A 12,964-nucleotide genomic window follows, 5' to 3' on the forward strand; every position below is an offset into this window, starting at 1 on the left:
ATGAAAAATATGATCCCTTTATGTACTAAACATTTGGTTGATGCTTTTACTCAAAGCGACTTCAAACTATATATCGCATCAGTGTTAACAAAGAGAAAGATTGACTCGCTGGCAGAATGTGTGTTGAGCCTGAGAAAAAGAGTGAAGTGCTTTCTGATTAGAGCACTTAACTGTGTATTTAAACACGCTCAAACACACACAATACCTTGCAGGAAAAAGCCCTCTCCGCAGTGATTTTATTAGGTTGACACACTCAAATTTTGCTCTTGCTGACCATAGCCTCTCTCTCTTTCTCTAACACACACACACTGTAAATCTTCACACTTGATTTAGCACATTTGCAAGATACCATCCAAAACATAGCATCCACACGTATGCGCTCTCGGCGGTGTTCTGTTAGCGCTGAGGTGACCGCGTACGTCCTGCTGAAGAGATGGGAATTACTCGCTCACTACTGAGGGAGGATGAAGAGGAGGGAGTCTGCTAACGAGTAAACGAGTGCCAGGAGAGATGGGGTGGAAGAGGCTGATACAGGCTCCGTTACTGTGTGTGTGTCCCTGTAGACTGCATGGATTAGGAAGACAGGCTCACACACACACACACACACACACACTGCATGTGGTTTGATGGATTACAGTGATGCATTGACTTTCAGTGCACAGACATGGTGCAATAGTGCGTTTCTTTGAGACAAATATATTATGGAAGATTACAGAATGCTAGAACTGACAGAAAAACAATGACATTACGCGATGCTATACTCTGTATGGTGCAGTGCTACAAGTGCGCAACAATTACGGCTGCTCAAAATTCAATATTTGAACACAGTAATTTGAATTCGAGCTGGGAAAGAACGCAACATGAATTGATGTTTAAAAGACATTTTACTTCCATAATGTAACAGGTTTTTGGAGTGAAACATGATATTCAATGAGAAAAAATGCTATCTATCTATCTATCTATCTATCTATCTATCTATCTATCTATCTATCTATCTATCTATCTATCTATCTATCTATCTATCTATCTATCTATCTATCTATCTACCTACCTACCTACCTGTCCGTCCGTCCGTCCGTCCGTCCGTCCGTCCGTCCGTCCGTCCATCCATCCATCCATCCATCCATCGTTCTGAAAAATCTATCCATCCATCCATCCATCCATCATCTATTGTTCTGATTATCTGTCTGTCTGACAATCTATCCATCCATCCATCCATCCTCCATCGTTCTGATTATATATCTATCTACACGTCTGTCCATCCGTCTGTCCATCCATCCATCCATCGTTCTGACAGTCTATCTCTTTGTCATTATTTATCCATCCATCCATTTATCGTTCTGATTATCTGTCTGTCTGACCATCATCCATCCATCCATCCATCCATCCATCATTCTATCTATCTATCTATCTATCTATCTATCTGTCTGTCTGTCTGTCTGTCTGTCTGTCTGTCTATCTACATGTCCGTCCATCCATCCATTGTTCTGACAGTCTGTCTATCTCTCTGTCATTATTTATACATCCATCTATCCATCCATCGTTCTGATTGTCTGTCTGACCTTCATCCATCCATCCATCCATCCATCCATCCATCCATCCATCCATCATTCTGACAATCTTTCCATCCATCTATCTTCCTATCTATCTATCTATCTATCTATCTATCTATCTATCTATCTATCTATCTATCTATCTATCTATCTATCTATCTATCTATCTATCTATCTATCTATCTATCTATCTATCTATCTATCTATCTACATGTCCGTCTATCCATCGTTCTGACAGTCTGTCTATCTCTCTGTCACTATTTATCCATCCATCTATCCGTCCATCGTTCTGATTATCTGTCTGTCTGACCGTCATCCATCCATCCATCCATCCATCAATCTGACAATATCCATTCATTTATCCATCATTCTTATTATCTCTCTGTCTATCTGTCGATGCGTCTATCTGTCTGTCTGTCTGCAGGGATGCCTTCCCACTTGTGGATCCACATTTCCCCTTAACCGCGCTAACAAATCTCACGGCACCTTAGATAAAACATATCCTTCCCAGCCATCTTTATCTCCGTGTCCCTGGAGATCCAGTGCTACGCTGAGCTATTGCTGCTGAACGCTTCAAATGCTAAAATGTCAGGCTGTTGGTGAAGCGGTAAATATACGAAGTGATAAGATGTCAAGGAGGAGGAGAGTGTTTACACTCGTTCATTTGTGTTATGGATCTGTCCATCATTATCACTCCCTTAAAACTTAAGATTGTAAAATAGACTTTTAGATGTTGTGTTGTGGGTAATTATCAAGCTGTTGCTATGTGCTTGCAAAGATGTTAAATTTGCAACGTGCTAAAATATTCTCAGAACCACCAGTTGCTTGGGTGCTTCAGGATCATCTTAATTGGTCTAATTTTAGGGAGTTCTGAAAGGTTTCTATGTTGGTTGCTTATAGCCAAAGCTATTTCTAAACGCATAAGCGGTTGCTTTGTGGTTGCTTATCTGTCCCAGCTCTATATGAAGTTCTGGTCCTTAACAGCTCCCTCCTAATGGATTTATTTTGTCTTATCATCCGTGAGGTAAAAAATTCTACTCACCAATTTGCACAATTTGAGGACGGCCGACTATTTATATTACACAAGCGCTGTACTCTCGTCTTTCTGAATATTTTGTTTTGTTCAGACAATTATCTGACTCGACAGTCTCTCCTCCCGTGAGGCTTTGCATTCTTGTCAGAAAAGACAGCGACTCTTTCATTTTCACCCTCCCTCCTCTCTCTCTCTCTCTCTCTCTCTCTCTCTCTCTCTCTCTCTCTCTCTCTCTCTCTCTCATTACTGTTTGGATTATGGATTTTCATATCAGGGCAGCGTTTCCTTTGAAGGCCCCTGGAGCAGTGGCGCTGTACAGTAAGTGGGTTGCGTTCTTCTCTTCTCCATCATCCTTTTCTCTCTCTCTCTCGCTCTTTCTCTCTCTCTCTCTCTCTCTCTCTCTCTTCTCTACGCTGGACATTTTTGAAGTCGCTGGCTGTTAAATGCCTCTGGAGTTGCGTATTTTTAAATGCTCAAACCTCTCGCATGTACCTCACGCAAACATTCTCAAAAATCCTGTAAATCGTCTCTTCATGCTCTGATGTCACGAAGATGGGCACTCAAATCCCTCCATTCTGACTTTTCATATGCCAGTTGATTTCATCTTGGCTTCTCAATGTCTTCGTCTCTGTCTAACATTAACATATGAGAGATTGATTGAGGAATGGTATAATTAGCATTGTGACAGTGGCGTTTAAGTCTTCATGGTCTTCAAGTGTTAGGTGCCAAAATGTCTCTGATTGTCTTTGATTCACCAGTCGTTCTCAGTCCACAGAGAATAAGGATATGAAGAGTTCAGATGCAAAAGCCTCTAAATGCCATTTGAAATTTTCTTCTTTAATGATGATTTTTATCAAGCTTGTATATTTAAGTTCAGTAATTTCACTTAAATGGCAATGATAATTACCTATTAATTGTTATTTAAGTGAAATTACTGAACTTAAATATACAAGTTTGATAAAAATCATCATTAAAGAAGAAAATTTCAAATGGCATTTAGAGGCTTTTGCATCTGAACTCTTCATATAGACACACTATGAACATTGGGAAAAAATAATCACTGGATTTGCCAAACTAAACAACTCTCTGTGAAATAATTAGCATTTATCACTTCTAGAAGAAGAAGTGGTAAATGCTAATAAATGCTCGTTCGTGACTCTCCTGTTCAAACAATCTTTTTCCGAGTCAATGCGTTCGTTTCATTCGTTGAATGAACCAAATGACTCGGAAAAAGATTCATTCATTTTGATGAACGAGTTCGAACAGGAGACTCTTGAACGTGCGTCACAGAACAGAGCAAGGCGAGCATTTGAGCTTATAAAACTTAAACTTTGTTATTTATTTATTAAATGAGCGATCGTTTCGTTTGATAAGACCCTTATTCGTTGTCTGGAATCGTTTAAAGCCCTTTGATTGAACAGTTTGCAGTTTGCACTGAAAGTGTCTTTTGGACCTTGAACCGTTTGATTCAATTCACTGAAGTGAATTATATGGAGAAAAATGGTGGAATGTTTTCATCAAAAACCTTAATTTCTTTTCGACTGAAGAAAGAAAGACATCTTGGATGACATGGGGGTGAGTAAATTATCAGCAAGTACAGAGTAGCTAAAAATAATGGTTCCAAAAGGTTTTTTTTTTTGTTTTCACAGCAATGCCATAGAAGAACCATTTTGTGGTTCCACAAAGAACCTTTCAGTTCTGAAAAGAACTTTTCAGACTGTCATTTAAAAAATCTAAAGAACCTTTTTCCACAGTAAAAAACCTTTTGTGCGATTCCATGGATGCTAAAGGTTCTTAATGGAACCAAAGATGCCAATAAAGAACCTTTATATCGTTACTTCCAGTTTAAGTAACATAAGTCATTTTACTTCCATTTTTGATCAAACTGAACATGAATGGTGGTCTCCATACTGTTCATTTTCAGCCAAAACTGCTCTGAATGGTTACAGGTTCAGCTTTGGTCTCCTTTCACACAACATCTGTGACCCCATATGTTGTTCTTGCGATCCATATGCATGCTGACTGTTTTACATGCACGCTTAGCCTACAGATGAAAGCGTCTCCGCTGTCCTAAGTAGCCATTAAATCTGTTTTCCAGTATCGCTAGATGACATTGAGGTCATCGAAACATGTTTTACTGCTGATGAACCATGCAGATAGGATTGGTTATTCATTTAAAACACGTCCTCTGACACTCCGCGGGGCTCCTCAGGAGGATACTGACCCTGAGAACAGCTACATTAGTGTCAATCCTCAATCTCCGACCGCTTAGAGCCTCCACTGGGCGGTCTGTCACAAGGTCAAAGGTTAAACAGGATCCGAGAGACCCCTGAGAGAGGGAGAGATATTAATTAAAATCTAGTGGCGTGGGGTCAGACTTTGTGCCTCATTTAAATCTACTGGTGTGAAATCTCAGTCCACTGACGATTTCCGTGATATGGGCTTCTCCTCGTGGCGAAATTAATTAACATTCAGTCGTCGCTGCGATGATTTAATGCTGATACTTATAATTAGATAGTTTCTTCGTTATTTTCCCAGAGCAACCTGTCTCTTCAGTGTGTGCGTAATAAGTTGTGTGCTGCATTAACAAGTAGAATTAGTTCAACTTTTATTCCACCCTCCACTTTAGCAAGTGTGTGTTTATGTCCCGCTGTTTTTTTTTTCAGCTAATGCTGATTACAATCTAATCAGACTTTCACTTTCCAGCAGGTGCTTCATGTACTCTGAAATATCAGCTGCAAGTTATGATTGCTTCTTAATCTCCTCGATGACATCATCACTTCAGTATCATGATATCTTTAATTTAGGATCAGGCATATCTTCCTGTGAGGGACTTGTGAACTGCACTGCAAATTAATGTCTTGTTTTCCAGTACACATATCTAAACATTCTTAAAGGAGTAGTTCACTTTTGAGAAAACTTTTGCTGATAATTTACTCACCCCCATGTCATCCAAGATGTCCATGTCATTCTTTCTTCAGCCGAAAAGAAATTAAGGTTTTTGATGAAAACATTCCAGCATTTTTCTCCATATAATGGACTTCAATGGGAACCAAACGGTTTAAGGTCCAAGAAACACTTTCGATAACAAAGTTTAAGTTTTATAAGCTCAAATGGTCGCCTTGCTCTGTTCTGTGATGCGCGTTTTTGACTCTACTGTTCGAACTCGTTCATCAAAATGAGCGAATCTTTTTCCGAGTCATTTGGTTCATTCAACAAATGAAACGAACGAATTGACTTGAACGAAAAGATTCGTTCATTTTGATGAACGAGTTCAAACAGGAGAGTCACGAACGTGCATCGCAGAACAGAGCAATGCGACCATTTGAGCTTATAAAACTTTATTTTTATTTTTTAAATGAGTGAACGTTTCACTTGATAAGACCCTTATTCATCGTCTGGACTCGTTTAAAGCCCTTTGAACTGTTTGCCGTTTATACTGAAGTGTCTTTTGGACTTTGAACCATTTGGTTCCCATTTAAGTCCATTATATGAAGAAAAATGCTGCAATTATCAGCAAAAGTGTACTCATTTAAAACAAGAAACATTTGCTTGAAAATAAAAATCACATAGAATATTAAGTCTACATTTTTTTTTTACTTGGGTAATGATGCTGAAAATTCAGTTTTGACATGATCAAATATAAATATATTCAAATGGAACATTTGATTTGAACTGTGATTATATTTTTGTTTGTAATTAAATTAATGCAGTCTTGGTGAGCAGAAGAGACTTTTTTCAAAAACGTTCAATTATCTTGCAGACCCCGAAATTTTGTATGGTAGTGCAGAATCAAATCTAATCGCACAACTTTTTCTTGTGATTTCATCTGTTCCTCGTCTAATGGAAATTCCTTAATAACACAACATGAGCTTCACTGCTGGGGTGCAGTTGTTGTAACAGCATTTATCAGTTTCTCATATATTCTCATATTTTCATTCATTTTCATTATCTTGATGAACTTCACTATTACTGTGTCCTGTTAGATTGGTTATTGGTGTCCAGCACAGTCTAGGCTGCTTTATTAAACACCTGTAGATGATGGACTCTTTCAGATTTCCATTTTACAGTATTACATTATTAAACTCAGCATGACTAATCTTTTTTCTTTTTTTACTTTGTTTCTTTCTCTCTATTGCTCTCGCTCTCTCTCACAGAGACACACACACACAGCAAACACAGCCTGTTTGCACACTCTATGACATACAATGTTTGTACGGTGTCCATGACAGCGTTTAATAGCGATGTCACCGTCAGGAGTGATGACCCATTGTGATGTCATAATCAGAACTACTTGACAGGGTCAAGGATTCATGGGGCGTTTCTTATTACACTCTCAGGCCAGAAACAGGACAAGAAAATAAATCAAAACAGGTCTCTCTCATATGTAATATAATCTTTTTCATTTCTCAAAATGGATGTATTTTTTATTTATTTGTTTTTTTATTTATATTTTATAATAGTTTTTTTTGATTTAGTTATTTTTCTAACAAAATAAAATTATATTAAATTACAGAAAGAAAGACATGGACATCTTGGGTGACATGGGGGTGAGCAAATTATCAGCAAAAGTTTTTTTTTAAAGTGAACTACTCCTTTAATAGCTCTGGTGTAGTGGAGGTGTAAAAGCTCTTAGATCAGCATCCCCTGATTTTCTGAAACGCTTTATCCATCTTCCCTGCGGTATGCTAATATAATGGTTCCTCCTTTGATCTCGCACCTCCTCAGTGGGTTTTGTTGTTTTGGGTGTCTTTATTAGTTTGAGCCTCTATTTTGGGCTCTTTGTGGTGGGTGTTGAGTCTTCACAACACCACTGAGAAAAACATTCTTCTTATGAGATGTTGTCTTTGGAGTTTTTCTCCTACTTATTTTCATGTTCGACCTGCTAGAATGTCTTGAGTGCAGGTTGCTACACATTATTTTAAAGTACGGTGATTAAATATATATATATATATTTAAAAATAGTATTTAATTATTTATTCGGTTAGTTGGCTATTTGTTTAGTTAGTTTTTTAAGTGTGACAAAAATTTTGTTTATTGTTTTGTGTCCAAAAATGATTAATTAATAATTAAAAAAATTAATTAAATTAATTAATTTAATTAATTAATCGATAGATTCATCTGTTGGGGAAAAAAGCACTAATTCCAGCACTAATTAGCTAAAACTGTATGTATAATAATTATAAAAGCTGTCACTTGAAATGTTATGTTAACCACACATTTACATGTGAATTGTCTGCAATACTGTAAGACACATTTCAACAAATCATTTTCTTGATCTGTGCTCCTTTTTATTATTTGAGAGCTCAGATTCTGGCTGTAGCGTCAATATAAGGATCTCACTTTTGGTTGTATAGTACATTTCAAAGAAACATTTGCAGTATGTGTGCATAACATTGTTCTCAGCTTAAAGGGATAGTTCACTTTGAAATCAATTTTTGATATGTTTTAGCTTCAAGGGCATCCAAGATAGGTGTCATTGTTTCCACAGCATTTTCAAGTTTGACATTTTTTGGTCAAACCGTTGTTGTCTGTCAGTCATATAAATCAGGTCTATGGTCACCACCTTAAAGAGCATGCACAAAGACGTCCAAATTAAACATGATTTAATGACTCGTAACACTGATGGCCTAAGAAACGAAACGAGCAGTTTGTGTGAGAAAACGAACAGCATTTATATCGTTTTTACCTCTTGTTAAAGGGTTCATCCCCATTGACTCATTCCCCATTGACTACCATTGTATGTATTTTTTCCTACTATGGTAGTCAATGGGGAATGAGATCTGTTTGATTAAAACATTCTTCCAAATATCTTCCTTTGTGTTCAGCAGAACAAATAAACACATAGAGGTTTGGAACAACATGAGGGTGAGTAAATACTGACAGAATTTTAATTTTTGGGTGAACTAACCCTTTAACAGCCGTCGAACTGATCTGAATCAGATGTTCAACTGAACCGAACTGAACCGTCTCCAAATTAAGTTACACCTGATCTCTCGCGCGTCTGTCACGCATTGTTTACACGGAGATTTCGGAAGTTTTACCTTTCACTAAACATATTTAGATATTAGGGGAAATCGCAATGGAAGACGATTTCGATATATCTAAATATGTTTAGTGTTAGGCAAAACTTCCGAAATCTCCGTGTAAACAAAACAATGCGTGACGTAGACGCGCGAGAGATCACTCAGGCGTAACGTCTGGAGACGGTTCAATCAGTTCGGTTCAGTTGGACATCTGATTCAGATTAGTTCAACGGCTGTTAACAAGAGGCAAAACGATATAAATAGGCTACTGTACGTTTTCTCACACAAACCGCTCGTTTGGTCATTAAATCATGTTTAATTTGGACTTCTCTGTGCAAGCTCATTTCATAATATTGATAGACAACAACGCGGTCTTGACCAAAAAATGTCAAAATTGAAAATGCTGTGGAAACAAAGACAGTCACCTACATCTTGGATGCCCTTGAGGTAAGCTAAAACATATCAAAAATTAATTTCAAAGTAAACTATCCCTTTTAATAGCGCGGTATGGTGAGAGAGTCCAGAGGTTGTAGGCTGTGAGTTTCTGACAGCATTAGTGTTGGCTGACGTATGCTGCTAGAGCTCACCGTGTCGAATCCTCCTGCAAACACACAGAAATCATAATTCTCCCATCAGCACAGGCGAGGTGGGTATGACAACCTGTCTGTTTTATCATGTTTAGCCTTTATCACATCAGGAGACAATTTCCGACTCACCATCTCCCAGTCTTATCTACATCCATGATTTCCTCTTCCATGTTGAACACGGCAGTTTTCCCTCCCGTCGAGCTTGAGAGATATGACTGTATCGTTCACACTGCATGTGTGAAGAGTGAAGACCTCAGGGTTTAACTTTAGTATGTGAACGTCACGTCTTTTACTGTCACATTACACTGTTGCTTCATTCATTTCTTTATTGGATCAGTTAATTCAGACATTTTAGCTATAATTTCTTAATTAATAATATTTGCTATTTATGTTTGCAATACTACCATTGCTCATATTTCAGGTTAGGGATTTGAACAAACGTATGGTGCACCATTTATGCTACGACGTGAACGGACATAAAATCTAGGGATTGGAATAATTTGGGTCAATTAATCAATTTGGGTTGATTCAATGCAAATAAAATCTGAATTTAGATGTTCGTGGGTCATATGCCTGCCAGTGTGATTTTAGTATTATATACACTATAATAATATTTATGAATATTTGTTAAAGAACTTTTTATTTTTATATTTTCAGTTTTTTTTTATTTTAGTTAAGTGGTTGTGGGTAATATTAGGCTAAAAAGCATGCACCAATAAAAGAAATAATGTTACAAATTATTTTAAGGTGACGTACTTATACTTATTGAGTAATATTAACTAACTACATGTACTTACTATATAGAAACGGTTAGGGATTGGTTTAGGGTTAGTTACTTGTAATAATACATAATGAAGTGTTATTACTAAGTACATGTAGGAACATAAAACTATGTCAAAAATAAAATACAGCAGAAATGCCGTGCCATCCTGGCATTTTAGACATCGTATTTTCAAGTACAATGCTCTTATCCTAATCTCGCACGCCGTTTAGTGTGTATTATCGAATGGCCCCATCTGACATACCAGATATCCAGCTCTTAACCTTTTGCTTTTACTTTTTTACCTCACAGTTTTGTGTCAGAGAAGGAGAGAGGGAGAACTGGAAGAAAAACAGCAGATAAAGTGCTTGTGATGTTGCGTGGGGAAGATGCAGATTATCAGCGGCGCTATCACACTCTGGGCAGTAACACACGCCGCCTCTCCAACCCCGACATGGAGGCCTTCGCTAAACTCCACAAGAGCAGCGACATGGAGCATCAGAGGAACAAATACCCTCCGCAACACGCAGCTACGCTGGTCAACACCAACTGTGCTCGGCAGCAGCAGGTAATGTGTGTGTGTGTGTACAGAGTTAGTGCTCCAGATATGTTGAGCCTTGACGATTGTACCTGTGAGTCGGGTCTGTGTTGACACAGTTCTCTTCCACTTGTTTAGAGTCAATGTTGTAAGAATGTTTTATGTTCTATCATCATGATGTGTAAATGTTGTAAAGGGCTTTGATTAGTGTTTTTCAGCTTTTTCTGTTCCTCTCTCCTCTGTCTGTCATACTTCCTCCCACCTCTAATCATCTCTTTCAACATTTTCCTCCTCCTCTTTGATGTCATTCTTTTCTTTTTTAGTAGTGGAGTGGTTCTTGTTAAGTCAACCATCGCTACTGTTATTGCTCGTACTGTGGTTGGATCGATGTGTCAGTGTTTTTATTGTTAATTAAAACGAAAGGTACGGTCACTTAGAGAAATTTCAGCAAATGTTGTGGGCAAAAAAGGTCCATTGTTTATTGTCAATAAACTTCTATCTAATTTCTATTTCTATCCATCCATCCATCCATCCATCCACCCACCCACCTATCCATCCTCCATCCATCCATCCATCCATCCATCCATCCATCCATCCATCCATCCATCCACCCACCCTTCCACCCATCCATCCATCCATCCATCCTCCATCCATCCATCCATCCATCCATCCATCCATCCATCCACCCACCCTTCCACCCATCCACCCATCCATTCATCCATCCATCCATCCACCCATCCATCCATCCATCCATCCATCCATCCATCCACCCATCCACCATCCATTCATCCGCCCACCCTTCCATCCATCCATCCATCCATCCATCCATCCATCCATCCACCCATCCATCCATCCATCCATCCATCCATCCATCCATCCATCCACCCACCCTTCCATCCACCCATCCACCCATCCATCCATCCATCCATCCATCCATCCATCCATCCATCCATCCACCCATCCACCCACTCATCCATCCATCCATCCATCCATTCATCTATCCACCCATCCACCCATTAATATATATAAATATAAATATATATACGTTAATATATATACTTATATGTTTGCAAAATAATTTTAAATCTGCTTATATTTTATTTATATATATATATATATATATATATATATATATTATATATGTAATTATATATAATAATAATAATAATAATAATAATGACATTAATTAATAAAATAATTAATAAATAATTAATTAATTAATTAATTAATTACTTTTTGTTTTTGGACAAATATTTCTAGATAGTTTTCATCTATTTTTTAAATTCAGTTTTAGTGTTATTTCTGTTAGTAATGTTATTACTTAAACTAATTCCGGTTGATTGGCAAAGTTTAAACAAATGTTTTCATTTAAGTTTTTCATGCAATATTTTTATTTTATTTCAGCTTCTTAAGATGTGATCACATTTTCCGTTAATTGACAAGAGCAAAAAAGCTAATTTCCGCTCATTTTCAAGTTGGTCAATAGAAGCTTCTTAGTGTGAAAGTGACTCCTGTGTGAGCAGTGCTTTTTACATTGCACTATTGACAACAGACAATTGATCTTTTTTTTTTACACACAAAATGTCACTTAACCTTTTGTTTTATTTAACATCAACATTCTTAAATACCATAGAAACCGCATAGCAACACCCTGGCAACCACCTGACATCATGAATGTGGAACTTTTGAATGCTCAAGCACTGAAATTCTCTTCACAAAAGCAAATAGCTTATATTTGCAGTTATATGTAAACCCATATGGTCATTTCCTCCTTTCTTTTATCTCTCTCTCTCTCTCTCTCTCTCTCTCTCTTTTTCGTGATCTATTCCCTCTTTCTTTTTCCTCCTTGGAATCTATCAATCCTTCCTTGTATTTGCTCTGTGTATTTGCCCATTTGGCTGCATCCACCGTCTCCAGTCCAAACACCACTGGAATGAGAAAGAGAGAAAAGGGAGTCTACCGTTACCATGGCAACCGAGCCCATGTAGGGAAATCGATGATATCACATAGCTAGCTGGCACATAGCAGGAGCGTACTGAGACACGGAGAGAGAAAAACCACTGAAGGACAGAGGCGACATGAAACGCCATCCGCTTTTTACCTCCATAATGTGACGCGTTTGTGCATGAAACGAGAGAACATGAAGGGCAGGACCTGGCTTTATCATTCAGGAGGCGATTTTACGTACTGTATCAGAATGTGAGTTTGCAGTGGATTGTGGGAGTCTGATCCCCTCCTCAAACTCCACCGGCACACACTTTTGAGGAGGCTTTTTGACTGGGACGTCAAAAAGCCTGAAGGTCAAGTTCACCCTCCCGAGCGTCTTCAGGTATCCCAATGGTAATGCTTCTTAAAATGTATTGTTATTCGGTCTTATTGCAATAACCTTAATGTTAACAGGCATTCAAATAGTGCTTTAATATTGGCAGATTTCATTACAACAGGACAATGACTAAATAGTTATTTG

The 12,964-nt window shown here is 37.9% G+C and overlaps 1 protein-coding gene across 7 annotated transcripts in view; it reads left to right on the forward strand.

Moving 5' to 3' along the window:
* The window catches only part of srcin1b (SRC kinase signaling inhibitor 1b), a 52,967-nt gene that overhangs the window by 3,967 nt on the left and 36,036 nt on the right, over positions 1-12,964 (forward strand). For 6 of the 7 annotated variants that reach the window (XR_016149239.1, XR_016149241.1, XM_089125700.1 and 3 more), the window contains exon 2: positions 10,272-10,527. Coding sequence is in view for 5 of the 7 variants with exons in the window: in XM_089125700.1 (XP_088981826.1) it covers positions 10,333-10,527 (195 nt within the window). In the remaining 2 variants the exon portion in view is untranslated. Of the gene's footprint in view, positions 1-10,271; positions 10,528-12,524; positions 12,838-12,964 lie in introns of those variants that run through there. The other variant, XM_089125699.1, reaches the window with a different exon arrangement.

The sequence above is a fragment of the Pimephales promelas genome, chromosome 22, assembly GCF_988280905.1.
Source record: "Pimephales promelas chromosome 22, fPimPro1.hap1.1, whole genome shotgun sequence".
Taxonomy (NCBI): Eukaryota; Metazoa; Chordata; class Actinopteri; order Cypriniformes; family Leuciscidae; genus Pimephales; species Pimephales promelas.